This window comes from Barbus barbus (genome assembly GCF_936440315.1).
Source record: "Barbus barbus genome assembly, chromosome: 2".
Classification (NCBI taxonomy): domain Eukaryota; kingdom Metazoa; phylum Chordata; class Actinopteri; order Cypriniformes; family Cyprinidae; genus Barbus; species Barbus barbus.
Window position 1 is genome coordinate 19435115 of NC_136730.1, and position 17602 is coordinate 19452716.

Below are 17602 nucleotides of genomic sequence, written 5' to 3' on the forward strand. Positions count from 1 at the left end.
TAGGAGCATAAAGATAAATCTTTAAAAAAAAATTTTTTTTAACATATTCATTACGTAAATTTCTTTATTTTTATAATTTCTATTAAAAAATAATAGATTCACTACCATTCAAAAGTTTGGGGTCTGTTTTAATACAATATAGTGTAAATAAAACCCATACACTTCCATGCAAAAAATTGGATTTCTTTGATCTTTTCAAAAAAAAAAAAAAAAAAAAAATTACCAATGCTGCATTTATTTAATAAAAACAAAAAGGTAAAAACAACATTATGAATTGTTAATACAATTCAAAATAACTCTTTTCTATTTTAATATTTTTTTAAATATTATTCATTCCAGTGACTGAAAGCTGAATTTTCAACAGCCATTACTCCAGTCTTCAGTGTCATGTGATCCTCTATGCTAATTAGGTGCTGAAGAATCATAACTTATTTTGTATCATTGGTAAAAATGGTAGCTGTGCTGCTTAATATTTTTATGGCAACCATGATTTTATTTAGAATCCTATTGAGGAATAGAAAGTTCAAAAAATTAGTTTTTTTTTTTTTTTTTTAAATGGAAAGGTTTGTAACAGTAGAAGTCTTTACTGTCACTATCGACCGACGTAATGCATCCTAAAAGAATAAAAGTATTACGTCTATCAAAAAAAAAAAACATTTTGACAAGTGTACTGTATTATAAAAGACAATCTGATTGAGCACAACAACATAAGCTCTCTAAATGAATTATATAATTAACTGTTTTGGTATATGAACACCAAATAACTCCAACATGTACAAAGGAGTAAAATCATACCCATCTCCAGATATTCATAGAAGAGTCCAAACTGGCTGAAGTTCTGCAGATCGTGGTCCTGCTCCAATCTACTGTATGTACTTTCCGGATGACTTCGCCCTTTCCTGCTGCCCCACCAGTTTCTGAGAAGTCTGTGACACAGGCACAAGGGACCGTTATGTGTGTCTCTTTTTTTTTTTTTAAATATGGATAGTGCCTAGAGGACAGTTACTAAAAACATGTGTGAAATAAATATGCTTAGAGGTCAAATTTCAATGCAACGCTTACGGCAGGAGAGCCTCTTGGACGTTCCCAACCATTTGTTTTCCAGCCATGACGATAAGCAGCTGTGTGGTCAGCTCAATCAGACAGCCCCCAGGGGCACACTTAATATAAAAATGCATATTGTCTTGTTAGAACTACTTATTCTGATATTCAGCTGAAGAACATTAGGTTCTCTGAAATACTGATATTTCAGACAGTCTCACCTCTTCATTTCTCAGCTTGCTCCACTTTCCAAACATATAAGTGTAGTTTCCCGGATAACCCACAAACTTCCCTTTAAAGAAGGCCACATAGAAACAGGAAGAGTAGTAGTTCACAAACTGGAACATAAACATCTTCATGGTCAGCTTGTTCTCATACTCCAGATGGGTCTTGGGGATCTCTGAGAGTTAAAAAAGAGGAAGAAGTATTTTCCATACAGCTCAACAAACAGATGAGCAAATACGTGAGGCATAATGTACAGTCAAACGGTCATTATCAGTAAACAAATGCACACGGTTTAGTAATTTTGCGATGCTCTTCTGACTGTACATTATCCAGCTCATTACATAGCTACTAATAAGGGGATACGTTCATTTTTTAATAAACTATATTAATTACTTACATTAATTACAAAGTCAACGAAACATATCTTAGCTCTAATTTCTTTTGTGAAGTGAGGATGCGGTTTTCGCTCACCCATATCAGTGATCCAAATGGCCACATGCTCATAGAGGAAGTTGAGGATGAGGATAATGACAAAGTTGATGCAGGAAGCGGTGACAGAGGTGGCAAGTTGAGGGGTGATGATAGATCCCACCAGCTGGATCTTACTGGTGGGGCTGTCCTTCATGACGCTGGCGAACGCTGCATAAACTGCTAATCTATAAGCGATTACTCCCATTATACAGGCCACTATCAGAAACGTCTGACAAAATACAAAGAGAGGGAATGACTTTAAACCGATTGATCTTTGTTTAAATGAGCTAGCAAAGTGTAAGAATTTGCGAAGGAGATGTGTTGCACTGCATGGGGAAAATGGTCGTCACACCAGATACTTTTAGAGAGGTCTTTTATTGTGGCCAGCCTAAGGCACACCTGTGCAATAATCATGCTGTCTAATCAGCATCTTGATATGCCACACCTGTGAGGTGGATGGATTATCTCGGCAAAGGAGAAGTGCTCACTAACACAGATTTAGACAGATTTGTGAACAATATTTGAGAGAAATAGGCCTTTTGTGTACATCGAAAAAGTCTTCGATCTTTGAGTTCAGCTCATGAAAAATGGGGGCAAAAACAAAAGTGTTTTGTTCAGTGTAACTGACAACCTAATCTATATAATTCAGTTGCACTGTTTAGCTTACTAACTCACCCAAAAGAGAACCGTTGCTCCAGACAGACAGAATCGGGCACACGTGCTGGGGAAAGGAAGATAAGGCTCCATTTCCTGTTAGCATAAAAAACGTGTCATCAGTTCAAGTACTATAATTAGACTAGAGTTCAACTACAACTGCAAACTTGGTTAGTTACAATATGTAAATGATTTTTATAAATAAAAATGACTAAGATAAACAATATATTGGAGATTATGTACATAATCAGTCAGTAAGATTTATAAAAAAAGAAAGAAAATAAATTAATTTTAGTTTTATTATGCAAAGATGCAATAATTTTTTTAGTTACACAAAATACATTTATAATGTTACAAAAGATTTCTATTTCGAATAAATGCTGTTCCTCTATTCATCAAAGAATCCTGAAAAATTTATTAGTTTCCACAAAAAAAATATTAAACAGCTCAATGGTTTCAATACTGATTACAATAGGAAATGTTTCTTCAGCAAATCAACTAATTAGAATGATTTCTAAAGGATCATGTGACACTAAAGACTGGAGTAATGGCTGCTGAAAATTCAGCTTTACCATTACAGGAATAAAATTAATTTTAAAATATAATACTAAAAAATAAAAGTTATTTTAAATCATAATAATATTTCACAATATTGCTGTTTTCACTGTATCTTTAATCAAATAAATGCAGCCTTGGCAAAGTTAATATGAAATATAAATTGACCCCATAAGCTATCTTCATACATATTCTAGCTCGCTCCACAGAATAAAATATTTTGGCCTTTGTAATCTTTCATGTAAACATAATAATTTACTTAAACTTAAAACCTGTTGCCCCTAAAGTCAGTAAAGCTAAAACAACTCCACGATAACAAAAAATATATTTGGAGTACTTGAAGTTATATGACATTATTTAAGTAGCATATCATGACTACAACTGGATGCAGTGTTTACTTGAGAATCAAAAAAAAAAAACATAAATTTGAATTTATATTGAGAACATTTGTGAACAGCATTTGTGACATGGAACAATAGTTAAAATGGTTGAATTCACAGCAAAGACCTGGGAGCAAGACTTTCCTTTGCCATGATTATGATGATATGTTAAATGAAGTGGCAAAAACCAGTTCGGGCAGAAGACAAATGCAAATATTTACTCAGATCATGCAAATTACTTAAAAGATATCAGGCAGATTCTAAGTCACATATCACCACTGACAAAGGCTTGGCATGCATTTGAAATCTGAAAAAGCAATACGCCTGAAACATCCTGCCAGCGGGAGCTCTTTGTAGTGCAGATTTTTAATTAATCTGTTTCAATTATCTGCTCCGTATGGCCATGTCTTCTCTCATATTCTCATTCAACCAGAGCATTTATGAGGAACTAAACCATTAATTTAGATACTATTTAAATTTCAATATGGAAAGAAAAATGTTGTTATTATGCTTGTACTGATGATTTATTACTTCTATGACATGATTTTTTTTACTTGCCTTCTGCCTGTCAAGCAAAAGGACCTCAATTCTACCACTAGTTTCTTCCACTGTCGATTTCTCAAATATCCCAGACAAACTAATAGAAATTCTGTGAACTTAACTTGACCCTTCATTAGGTTTCATATCATTCGTATTTTATTTCTCAAATAACTCAACCTATTCCCTTCTGAATTTGAGGGTAGATTATGGTTTTGATTAGAGTGAGGCTTATGAATGTTTAAAAAGTATGTATGTAATCAAATGATGTTGATGCAGGATCATGTGTTTAATAATAAAGCCGTGATGTTTGCAGGTACCTGCGTGATGCGGTTGAGTCTGCGGCCTGTGCATTTCAACTCATACTCTGGCCTGATCTGTAGCTGCTGCTGTTCCTCCTCAAAGTCCACAAGGTCCCACTCATACTCCAGACGGGCCTGTCGCCGCTTCCAGAACTCCAGGAACAGTGTCACTGCAAAGCACCCAGGGAAAGAAAGCAAGAAACAGAGCAGAAGAAATAAGAAACACATTACTCAGGAGTATCACGCTCACACTTAATACCAATTCTATTTAAACCCTATGGTGTCACACAGTGTTGTTTTCTTCTTTACAATCAATTTACCCAAACAAGGTCTTACAAAACTTTAGAAGCTAAATAAACTATTTCTAATTTATGAGTACACAGCACAGTGGGCGCAGAAATATTCACACAGTGCCGATTAATCAAATCACTGCATAAGCAGAGAAATGAATGTGAAATGAATTCAGTGTTCAGTAAATGATACTCAACATGCACCACTGCCCTCAAGTGATTAAAGATACATTTTCAAAAAGCATACACAAATTATGCTCCTTCATTGTAAATTTATCTAGTAAACAAATTCTGTGACCGATTATGTGACCATATGAATACTTTAAAATCCTTCATGCATAGTTGCGAATCTCTCATTAGTCATTAGATCCCGAGTTTGACTAGCAATATCCTTCTAACAACTAGATGGAGCTGTTGAGCTAGTATTTTAAACAATAAGAGTGCACTCACCCCAAATGCCCATGAACATGGCAAAGAACACAGTCCCCTCGTTATCAAATAGATGAGATTGCTAAAGGAAAAAAGATCATTCTATGATAAAGAAAAATCATTATGATTCAAAGAGTGAATCTACAACGTTTCTCACCCAGGAGGACAGACACGTTGAGTTGAGTTTCCAGTAGCTGCACTTTTTATCACAGAGTGGACACATGACAATCATTCCACCGATTTCTGGGTCACAGATCTCCTTGCTGGAAACAGGGAGGGGGAGAGAAATGCTACTGTAATGCAGAAGTGAATATGACCAAAATTTCTCAGTTCCTCTGTTACTGCATCAGTGAGGTAGAAAACAATATTAACACACCATGGAAAATTTGGGCACAAATTAACTACTCGGGTTTAACAACAAACACCATATTATGAGCATGTTCCACAAAAGTCTTTAGTTCTGAAAACTAGAAAAACAAACGCATCTAGGCTCCAGAGTCCATCGGTCACATTTTGGATTGTATGTGCCCTTTATGGGTTTGCTTGTGATACAAAAACAGACACTGTTATGTACTATGAAAGCCCGTTTCTGCCAGGGAATTTGAAAAATCTCACAATTCTGAGAATTTTGATGCATTCAGAATTCTGACTTTTTTCTTGCAATTCCGAGTTAACGTCACTATTCTCAATTTGTCATATTTCTGATATATATTTTTTTTACAATCTTACAACTTCTCAATTTATCAATCTCACAGTTTATCAAGCAATTCTGAGAATTCTGAATTGTGAGAAAAAGTGTCACAAATAGCTTTTTTATAACTTTTTTTAATCCTGGCTTCTAAAACAGACTTCTATAAACTTCATTAGAATTTAACAAACATTTGACTAAAACTATCACCTAACTAACTAACACCTATCAGAGGTTACGACAAAAGAACACAAATATTAACATTGCATTCAATACAACAATATTCAGTGTTCAACTGCAAAAAACATTACAATAATAAACATCAACTTCCTGTCTGATGGCTTAGCTTGTATAGTTATCAGGCACTGTAATATTGGTTACAAACTGCAAAGGTTTGTAACCACAGTTTCAGACTCAGGAGGCAAGGATGTGTGTTCATTTGACACATATAACCTGCCAGTGTCACTAACCTTGTGATGTTGTCTTCGTAACTAAGCACACCATAAACAAAACAGATCACTCCCATGACTGCAGCAAAAAACAGCATTTCTGTGTAAAAGCCCAGCCAGGCAAAGTAGATACCAATCTTCTCACCATAGTACTTCCTATGACAAAATACAAACAGGAAATGTAACACTATGGTTTGATATGCTGCTCTAGAAAAGTGATTTTTTTTCCTTCTAAGACGTAATCTTGCAGTCAGCATTGTAAAGAAGATGCATCTGCTCCAGATTTGGTTATTGCATGCATTGTGTCTGCAGTGTCCTCACTTGATCAGATTGAGCGGCTGCTCTTTGTAGAAGCAGAAGAATCGAGCCCAGTATCTGTACAGATGATACCTCTCACTCTCACACTGCATGTCTTGCGCCTTCTTCCAATACTTGCACTGAGGAATAAACAAAAATCAGATGTTGATGAAAGACACAAACACTTTTAACATGCAAAGGGACTGTCTTTGACGTTGGTAAGATTTTTAAAAATGTTTTTAAAAGGAGTTTGTTGTGTGAAGTAAGGCTACATTTATTTGATCCATTTTAATATATATTAAAATGTTATTTATTTTTGTGATGGCAAAGCTGTATTTTAATTTTGAATTTCTTTGATGAATGGAAAGTTCAAAAGAACAGAACTGAACTTAAAATTAATTTTTTTGTACAATATAAAAGTCTTTACTGTCACTTTTAAATAAATTTAAGGCATCCTTAAAAGGATACTTCACCCAAAAATGAAAAAAAATTAATTCTTCTTCAGCAGCATCATGGAACTTTCATGAACGTGTGGTGGAGACTGACACAGAAGAGAAGAAATTGTTGTATCAAGTTGTTTTTTTTGTTTTAGTATTCCTATAGCTTCATGGCATTACGGTTGAAGCACTGATGTCATATGGACTATTTTAATGATATCTTTCTGGGCCTTGAACATGTCAGTCGTGTTGCCGTCTAGAGGTCTTCACGGAGGACCTGAGACCCGTACGGGTTGGGGTCTATATTTTAAATGGTCAGCCGTGTCCGGGTCGGGTCCCCATCTATTACTTCGGGTCCTGGGTCTGTTTAACATTGTGTGTAATACCCGAGTCGATCGGAGAACACCGGATTTCACTCGGATATCATCAAAAATATCTTAATTTGTGTTCCGAAGATGAACGAAGGTCTCACAGGTTTTGAATGACATGAGAGTAATTAATGACTATTTTAATTTTTGGGTGAACTATCCCTTTAATGAACACAAGTATTAGTTGATTTAAAAAATATATCTTCGTACTGAACCCAAACTTTTGAATGGTAGGAAGGACGGATGGACAGACAGATAGATTAAAGGGTATAAATCTCACACTCACATCATGAAGGGGATAAGCTGAAGTGTAGGTGCCATTGTTCAGCAGTCGTTTAATTCCGGTCTTATCCTTCTCTTTACGGTCTTCCTTGTAGTAAGGGCAGCGGGTCAGGATGTAGTACACAATTCTGTTGCGAGTGGAGGGAGGAAAAAACGTGTCCTTATCATCAATGAGGAAGAAGTCGACCTTGCTCTTGTCGAAAGTTGCAGTGAAGTAGTCCGGCTCTGGCCTCATGATGTTGTCTGGCAGCCGGAAAGGGTGAGTGAGCCACTCCAGAGGAACTTCTCGAGCTTTGGGAATATCACTCGCTTTAAAGGGCACTTTGATCTTTAGCACATCAGCATAGGTGGCCAACACTTCCCACGGAGCGTGAATCTTCAGATAATACGTCTTACGGTCATCTGACTCCTGCAGGGGGAGATATTTTTGAGTGGGGAAGTGTTGTTTGTGATTATCAAATGCACAAAAGAGTCTGAGCTTTGATATAGTAAATATATTCAAATAAATTATAAAAATAATACAATTTATGCGTAACAGAATTACTCTATACGAAGCAGTAAAAACAATAAAAAGATCTGAGCTTTGATATAGGAGATCAAATTAAATGAAATAAGAGAAATTAAATGAATGCATAAAATTATTTTATATAAATCAGAAGATAAAAATCTGAGATTTGATATAAATTAAATTAAATTAAAAAATAAATAAAAGTGCAACTATGAGGGGGCATGTGTGTCTTAGAACCTCACCGATTTATCTTCAGTCTCCAGCTCAAGACCAGCCTTTTCCAGGTTAGCTTCAAACTCTCTTCTTCTCTCCTGAAGGAAAAACATCAGGTGTTTTCAACCATTCATTCATTCTTGGTCTCTTTCTTGTATTTATCATTACTTAAGTCACCTATTGATTTAGCTTTGTATCTGGTAACAGTGTGACATTTTAGGCTCTGAGGGTTGTAAACAATCTTTGAACTGCGTCTTTAGAGAAAACTCGTATATTTTCCCACAAGCACCGGTGACCTATGGCTACCACATCTTATCTTATGGAACATCATCTCAAACGGGTGACTCAAGGGATATGACCTTCATTAAGCAGAGAGCCTGACCGTGCATCAACCTCTGCATACAGGAGAAAACAGATAAAACAGGTTCACCGGCAAACCCTCAGCGATTGAACTGAATGAAGGGTCTGGCGAGAGAGAAGTGGTTGACCCCTGCTCTCGTTTTACGCAATCGATCTTCAGCATTCAGTTTATTGTGCAACAGCTTCAATCTGACTCTGACCCACTGTTTCTCACTGTGCCTTATGACCCATCAGACATCTCACCAATGCACGCCTACATACAGGTCCCCATCCGGCTATTTTTGTACACAATGAGCAATATTAAGCATCAGTCATTGTTTGATTGCTTAACAAGGCCAAGTACAGAACATTTGGAGAGAATGCACACCAATTAGAAATCCTGCATCAAAGTGCATAATGGGATCATGCTTGTGGAAAACAAACAATTATTGAGAGAAACAAAACTGTCATGAGTTTGCATTTTGGTCAATGAGTGTGCATGATTAAGAAAAACTAAAAATAATTAACTTTCTGTACTTGTGTCAGTTTCATATGGCTTTGAAAAAAAAAAAAGTTATATACACACATATACATATTAGTGCTGTCAACCGATTAATCGCATCCAAAATAAAACATTTTATTTACATAATATGTGCATGTATTGTGTATATTTATTATGTATGTATGTGTGTATATATATATATATATATCATTATCATACATAAATATATTTAATATATGAAAGTAACATTGTTCTTAAATGTATACATGCATGTGTGTATATTTATATATTCATAAAAAATATACACAGTACACACAAATTATGGAAACAAAAACTTTTATTTTGGATGTGATTAATCGTTTGGCAGCACTAATATATATATATATATATATATATATGTGTGTGTGTGTGTGTGTGTGTGTGCATGTTTATGTGGTTTATGAGGACACAAATTTGTATAATGACATGGGTATGACAGAGGTATTACAATATGAAGGTGGTTTATGAGGACACTGCCTATGTCCCCGTAATTCAAAAGGCTTCAAAAACATACTAAATGGTGTTTTTTTGAAAATCTAAATATGCACTAAGTCTCCTGTGAGGGCTAAGTTTAGGTGTAGGGTTGGTGTAGGGCAATAGCACACACAGTTTGTTCAGTATAAAAACCATTACGCCTATGGAGAGTCCCCATAAACCACAAAAACCAACATGTGTGTGTGTGTGTGTTATACATACATGCACAGACACACACAAACATAGACGTGCATTAATAAAATTACTATGAAAGTTCTGAATATTAGTGGCATACCGCTTTCTTGTCTCCATCCTTGTCGTCAACGTAGGACAGGACAAAATCAATGCTCCGTGAACCATCCCTGAAGTACACAGAGTCCCTGTTCTGTCCAAGCTTGTCTATCTACAAAAGAAAAAGAGATTCAAATCAAAAACAGTCCTACTCTCATACACAACCACATGACCATGGAGATTCAGAGAGTTGACTTGTCACAATGAACAAATGAGACACGATGCATGTGATTTCTATCAACTGTGAGGGTCTCTTATCTTCTCCAGGTGATGAAACCCTAAACAATGGTGTGAAACGGTAAGTGGAAGTGATGCTCATGAAATGTACTACATAAATCACTGTAGTGCTCAGGGTAGTGAACACAGGACAAGACATTTACTGCTGAGTAAAACATCATCCCACTAGCACTGCAGAAATAGCATCATGACAGCGTGAGAGGCTCCAGGAAGAGCAGCAGCGAGATGTGCAGAGAAAACCACAGGTACGGTATGAAGAGACGTGTTGTTTTTCACTTTTGCGAGACATACATATACCTTACATCGTGCATAAAAATCCCACAAGCATAGAGGAGCAGAAAATGCCAACTGTACCTTCAAATCTGCTTCTCCAGACAGTAAAACAAGCCAAAACAGATAAGTCACAAAAACGCTTGCCTGCTTGGCACTTTCTAAATAAGGCCATTCAGAGACTGAACCTGGGAAAGCCATTAAACTAATAAAATGGAGGCACTGTGCCATTTGTGAAGGCATTTTATTGCATTCTACTAATTAAATGTGAGAGAGCTGACAGGAGCACTTATTTCCAAAAAGGTACTTTGTTAATCAGCACTTCTGGTCAGGTGGGACCTTTGTATGCCGCTCTGTTAGGAAAAGATATGGAGGATTATTGATCACTATTGATGTCAAAAGGACAATCACAGACTCTCCGAACAATCTATACAGCAACAACAAATCACCAAAACCATCACACAGAGACCTCTGATAAGAGCGGGTCACTCCCCCTTACTGCAGACAACTCAGGGACACATGCCTTTGCCTGGAGACTCTCCTGTGATGATCTGGTTTGTACTGCTCTGGGACTGAGATCACAGTGCTGCTCATTGTAATACGTCATCATTTAATACAAATGCAGAGATACAGCTTCAACTCTGGGGCCTGTACCATGAAGCCAGATTAGGTGGCTAGCCAGGTAAGTTTCAATTTAGTTTGCACCAATCCTGGGTTTTAGGTACCATGAAAGTGCCTTGGCTTTTAGCTGCGTTAATTGCCATAGTAACTTACACTCCACAGCTAACCTGCTCCGGGGCAGGTTATGTTCTGAGTTAGAGATCTCAAACTGAAATTGGACCAATCAGATGTGAGCAAAGTGACATGTCTGACACACACAAAAAAAGTCACTCCCCCAGTTTGTCTTGCTCCAAATTAAAGGTCACTTGTACTAAAAACATATGTCTGGCTCTAATGATAATTACTTAATTACTAATTACTTAATTAACTACTCTAATAATGAGTTATTTTATATGATTTATATTATTATTAATCCATTAGACACAAGCAATTTTAGTTTAACAGTTATTAAAGCAAGACAATTTATTTTATTTGTCCCCTTTCATGAACGAGTAATTTTTTTCATTGTAAATTAATGCAAATTCATCATATTCTTCAATCCTTTAATCTTTAGCAAAACCTTTAACCTTTAACCAAGTCTCATGATTGGCTGTTTGGCAGTGATGTCACACATTCATGTGCACATGCTCCACAAACTCAGGATCAAAGCCTGAGTTGACAAAGAAAGTTGATGATCAGCATCACGGTACCAACAAAGCCAGATTGGAGTGGTTTGGTTTTGTCAACTCGAAACTAATCCTGTAACTCTGAATTTGTTCATCTACTATCATGGTACAGGCCCATGGATGCCCCCTCATTAAACTGATATCACAAGGGTGATTAATTCCACAACCTTGCAGTTAAGACTATTTATTTTTTATCTGCATTCAAGTTTAGTGAGATAATGAAACAAAAATGTACTATTGCATCTAGCTTGCCAAAACTCTCCTTTATTGCTGACTGCACGAAGATGAAGAAAGTATCATTAGTAAAATGCACCAGCAAGAGAAACAGAGCAAAGGCATACTGTAATCTATTGATGCGTGCTTATATGGTTTCATATAAAAATCAATGTTTAAGACTGAGGAAAGTGAGTACTTTTTTAATGCCGCAGAACAACAATACATTAAAAAGGTCCAATGTCCATCTCAGGAACAACAAACTTCTTCAACTTTATAATAAACATTAACATTTTCTTAACATATGCAAGTTCCTTCAGTTACGGAAAACACAGGTCAAGAAAAGTCATGAAACTTAATGCCAACTTAAAAATCTTATAAACTTAATGGCTATTTCTAGATAGATTTAATAGGTATGTTCTGTTTTAAAATCTCCCTTATAGTCAAACCCATTTTGCTAAATAAAGTTTGATTTGTGGGTGAAATTATTTTGAGTTAGTTCTTTTCAATTAATTATTCAAAATCATTCACGAAATGGTTTTAAAATATTTTTATTCAGTAACCACAAATGTCCTTTTTGTTTACAAATTCATTCATCAAAAAGAGTGGAAACTTATGTTATTATATAAATGTGTTTTAGTGGGAGACAGGCCAATCCATCTGACCTGTCTTCAAGAGCTATACTTAGACATTTACAACTTCAAATTGGCCCAACAAAAGCTTTACAACAGTGATGTGAACATTTGCCAGTATTTTAGAGCAGTGGGGAGACCTCGTGTTCGGAGTATATTCACACATTTAAACTACCACAACCTCAGAATGTGACCCATTTACCACCTTACAAAATACCACTCACAGCAATAATCTGTTGCTTTTTCAGATTTCTGAATGAGACGAAAATATCTGACATCTTACCTCCCGGTGACCAGGCAGCTGTGTCTCTCGTTCAGAGATGGAGTTAATGCTGCCATTATGACCTGCAAAAGACACAAAGGAAGTGAAATCAGCATATATCAAAACCACAAATGCGATGTAGTAAAAAACATGCCTACCTAGAAGAATTCATGCACTTCAACACTCTATAGCTCGTCACCAGGGCAGTACCCTTAAAGGGAAAATTTATTTTGCACCTTATTTAACCCTAAAAGGTTCAAAGTAGTACCTTATATGTAAACAATTCTACTCTTTAGTACTACTATGCACATTTCTACTCTCAAAATCTTGCCTTTAAGAGTGCAGCCCTAATGACAAGCTGTTGTACCCTTAAAAGGTACGACTACTGCACATTTGCACAGGCAGTGTATGAAAACAGGAAATATTTGGTTACGTAAAAATAGGGCTTTTTCAGAACAGTAGTCCCTGCCCACATACTGCAGTTCATAGACCAAAGGTGGGCAGTATTAATGTGAACTACAGACTAGGGGTATTCAAATGAGAGCTACATTGATTCATTCCACTGTGCTTCAAGAGGTATATTACATTTTCAGAATCTTTTATTTATTTTTCTTTGCTGAACAGCAGCTCCAACTTAAATACACTTCGTGTTTTAGAGTGTTCGATTTCACATGCACATGAAATGACATGTAATTGTCATTTCTGTCTTTGTTGCACTTTTGCTCTGTCCACCACACACTTTGGTAGACATTCCATTGGTTAGTCAGACAACAACTTTAATGCTGAGCAGCCAACTTTGTGGGATAAAATCACTTCCTGTGGGGAAAAGTTAGGCAGAGTGTTTTTTCTCTTTTTATACCAGGATACACATAACACATATTCCCTGTCTAGTGCATGATATCACAATAAGTGAGCAGTCCAATGCTGCCAAACAAATCAGAGTTCGTTAACACTAAAATTAGTGCAAGTAAATATATCTTCCATCATGAATAGATTAGATTACAGTCTCAGACTGGTTGTTCTGTTAATTCAATTGTGGTTTATTAAATTTTGATTTGTCAATTATGCTGCGCCATTCTAATAATAAACTTTTGGAACAATGCTGATATCAATTTATACAACAAAAGCACAAAGCAACACAGCATTTCTGATAAAAGTAGCTGTAAACATACACTCATATCCAGCCTTACAGCACAGGCATGAATCTTGACAAGCTGACAAACCGAAGGTTACAGCCAAGAGGCAATGGAATGAAATAATGGACAAGGGCATCAACATTTCCTTAATCGCTAGCATTTGGAGCAAGGTCCACATTTCCAAATATGTGGCGCCACAGACAAGCAGACTTGTCACAACGTGATCTCTGAGATGCTGATGAAGTGTAATAAAATGCTGAATAATAATGAATATGAAGCAGAAACACAGGAGAAGACAAAAAAACAGCAAAGTGGGGGACGGACAGACAAGCAGCACACGTAGCTCTGTCCGTACCTGCCTGAAAGGTCCTCCGGTAGCCCGTCAGAACGGCACAGCCATCTTAACCCATGAAATAGATGGATAGGAGTGTAAAGATGGAAGTAAGAATTTAAAACCACACAAGCAACTTAATCTACATGCATAGGGGGAAAAAACACGTGCCATGAGTAACACTTTAAACTAACGTTGGGAGATTTACCGGTTTACACAACTGGTATGGCTTCTTTTTTTTTTTTAAGTACCCACACTAAATAGTGACTAAATACGGCCCGTTAATAGGCTGCATGTTAACCTGGAGTCACTCCCCATTTGTAAAACACTACATCGTCTGATAAAATCAATATGCATCTATGATCTACACTAAAGAGCGGCTATATACGGTGGTTTTGGCTATATTCAAGCGCACTGCCTACGTCTGAGTAACAAACTAAAAAAAAACAACAAACCAAAAAAGTGCATAATATTAACAGACAAACTACGATCATATTTATAATTCCAAACAGTCAGTTAGTGACAGGAGCTTGGAAATGCTGTTTTGTACTCATTTACTGACGAGTCTGCTGCGGTACGGCCAGCTGAATGCACTGCTTTCTCTGCCGCTCACTGCACAGAAAAGACGTCGAGAGAGGTGACACTGCACCGGGAGAGTCAGACCTTGTGCTCGCGGGGCAGCACTGGTAACATCTTCCAACTGAACGATAGCTAAGGTTTATCCAAAAAAGTCACTAGGTTTGTCAGTAAGTATATTGTATGGAAAAAAGCTGCTAAAAAGGCAGTGCTTAATTTGTAAATTTCAAGGTCCCGGAACAATGCAGGGTGATGGATCCGGCATGTGATTAGAGGAGGGAGAGGTAACGGAGCATTCAGCTGATCACATTGGTGGACAAGTTTAAGTGATTAACAGCGTGCATCAGCTGGTTTTATTAGGGTTCGCACATGAAAAACCAGGAAAAGCCATGAAATTTTGAAACAGCAATTTCCAGGCCGGGGAGAAGGGGTGGGGGATGGGGGGTTACTGGTTGGTGTAGGCTACTAAAAAATAATGGAATTTTATTTCACAAATCTCTGTAATAGAGTTATAATTATTCCTGTCTAGAATTCCGTGGGGGTTGTGTGTATATCACAGTTTTACTCATCCCCGCAGCTTTCAAGTTTATAATGAGGGAAATTCCTGCACACATTTATTCAATATAGCAAGTATGGCAGAGCTCTAGACTGTGACTGTGATTTTTTGAGAATGTGCGAGTTAAAATTTGACGTGGTCGCGAGTGTATGTTCTGCGCTGCTCCAAAGCGGCTCTGCACATTGTAGGATTTCACTGATCACGTGAAGAGCCTGCGAAGGTGCGCGCAGCGGACTGAGCGCAATGGAGAATTTGGTTTTCAAACTAAAGTAAAAGACCGCTTCTTAAACCAGAGAAGGTTAACATGTTGATATTCTTATAGAAAACAGCGACAGCCAGTTTAGTTTTACTTTTCTTTTAGTTTCATTTTGAAAAGCTTGTTATCTTTGCTGTTTACCTCACATTATGCTATAGAGGCTTTCCTTATTTTCTTTTTTATAATATTTATTATAAACATTCTGTAATTTAGGCTATTAGTCGGTAAATAATACAGCATGTGATGTGTCCTATGCCTCATCTTATTCCTTTTTGTTAATAAATGTTATGTAAGCTAGTTTGTCATTGTAACCTACTGTTTTATTGTTGTTGTGCTTTTTAATTAAGAATAACAATGAATCCATCTTTTGTTTTAGTCTTAAAAAGTGAAAGGTGTATAGATACAAGCAAAACAGACAATTACCTTTTCTTGTAAAACATGACACCGAGATCGCAAATTTGAAAGTGAAACCGAAAAAAGGAATTCCTGATCACAAAATTTAAATCATAAATAATACAGATGAAAAAGAACGGATTGAATGTTGAACACTTTCGTTACCATATAACTATAATATAAATTATGATAAAAGTTCATCAGCATGCATTGAGTAATCAAATGTAACAAAAAATAATAAAAATTGAGACCAAATTATGTGCTTGTGCGACAAACTGAGAAAGTTAGTAGCAAAAGTGCAACCAGTGGGAAGAATGAGTCTAGAGCCCTGTATGGGTAAATAAATCCACACAAACTAGCAGATTAAATAAGTCATTTGAAAACAGCGGGAGTGATTCAGCCGGACCGCGTCTTCTCTCTCTCACTCTCTCAAAGCGGCTTCACATCAGCGCATCTCCTCTGCAATACGAGCTGCTGCACGCTGTCGCTGATCCAAGACTTTCGCTCGCATTTCGGGATAGATCACTTGCTTAATCGGGTCATTGTTGCATCATCACAAAAATGTGTAATTTGCACGTCTTTTTAAACCAATGGGTACTGGTAAAATTACGCAAAAATGGCTGTCCTGGCCAGTATCCAGGTTTTTTCTTAAGTAAATGTGAACAGCTGAGAAAGAAAACGCATGTGTATAGGCTATGGATCCATGCATTATGTCTTGTGAGAGCAGAGCAGTTCACATGTCGTGTCTTTTGCGTGCTCAGGTTCTTTATTTCAAATGCAGATGTGCCGCAAGTGCGGTCATTATAGAGGATTTTTCATATTATGCACATAATAGGTCAGCACAAACATCTTTCATTGGCGCTTGAGGAGGGGGATCCGACAAAATGAGGTGCCGGATTGGATTTCGGAGGTTTTCTTGTTCCGGCACAAATTAAGCCCTGCAAAAAGGTCTGAAAGTTGCTAAATATAGTGCTGAAGTCACGCTGGTGAGTGTGAGATACGGAGCTGATGGCAGCAGGCGGTGGATATTTGTGGCAGTCAATGTGAATATTGTGGACAAGTTCTTCGGTGTCATCACATTCTACAGCTTCAGTTTCGGAACTTTCACGTGTGTCCTCGCCACAGTGCAAAAGTGAAAAGAGACCCCTCTCAAATAGTGTCGCGTTCCGAACGTTGTTTAAACGACATACACTGGTATTGTGGTATTTTAAAAATTCATATAAGAAAAATAAACACCGGTATTCGGTATAAACTGTATACCGCCCAGTAGAGCCCTGCGCGGGACTGTTTTCTTAAACCCGCACCTGCGGAATTTCTGACCAGCATCGCCCGCTCCAGCAACCTGCGTGTTCCACTCCCGCCCGCGCCCGCAATGTTTGTGTCCACTCCCGCCCGCTCCTGTGCACTTTCTCTCAGAGCTGGGAAAAAATGTTGGCTACACAAATACTCGTTCAACTTGACATCCAGAATAGCAGGCTAATGTAATTTAAAGCACACAGAACAAATCCTAGAAATAGATTTCTGAATATAATCTGATTAACTGGCCATTTAAGATTTAACATTACTAAATATGTTTGTTTGCCTGCTTTTGCACATTTAATTTGAATCAAGTCAACAGATATTTGTTTTAAAGCAGTGAGTATTCACTCGTTGATTTGCTTAAAGTCTACTTTGCGATTCTGT

The 17602-nt window shown here is 37.0% G+C and overlaps 1 protein-coding gene across 4 annotated transcripts in view; it reads right to left on the reverse strand.

Annotated features, from left to right (window-relative positions):
- The window catches only part of LOC306886580 (anoctamin-5-like), a 28428-nt gene that overhangs the window by 3594 nt on the left and 7232 nt on the right, over positions 1-17602 (reverse strand). The window contains exons 2-16 of one of the 4 annotated variants that reach the window (XM_079443791.1): positions 14163-14207; positions 12693-12754; positions 9776-9883; positions 8156-8224; positions 7410-7814; positions 6343-6458; positions 6043-6177; positions 5042-5147; positions 4906-4966; positions 4184-4335; positions 2413-2487; positions 1738-1966; positions 1263-1441; positions 1063-1160; positions 796-926 (exon numbers count right to left, since the gene is read on the reverse strand). In XM_079443791.1, the coding sequence (XP_079299917.1) occupies positions 796-926; positions 1063-1160; positions 1263-1441; positions 1738-1966; positions 2413-2487; positions 4184-4335; positions 4906-4966; positions 5042-5147; positions 6043-6177; positions 6343-6458; positions 7410-7814; positions 8156-8224; positions 9776-9883; positions 12693-12754; positions 14163-14207 (1971 nt within the window). The remainder of the gene's footprint in view (positions 1-795; positions 927-1062; positions 1161-1262; positions 1442-1737; positions 1967-2412; positions 2488-4183; positions 4336-4905; positions 4967-5041; positions 5148-6042; positions 6178-6342; positions 6459-7409; positions 7815-8155; positions 8225-9775; positions 9884-12692; positions 12755-14162; positions 14208-17602) is intronic. The other 3 variants (XM_079443792.1, XM_079443793.1, XM_079443794.1) reach the window with 3 other exon arrangements.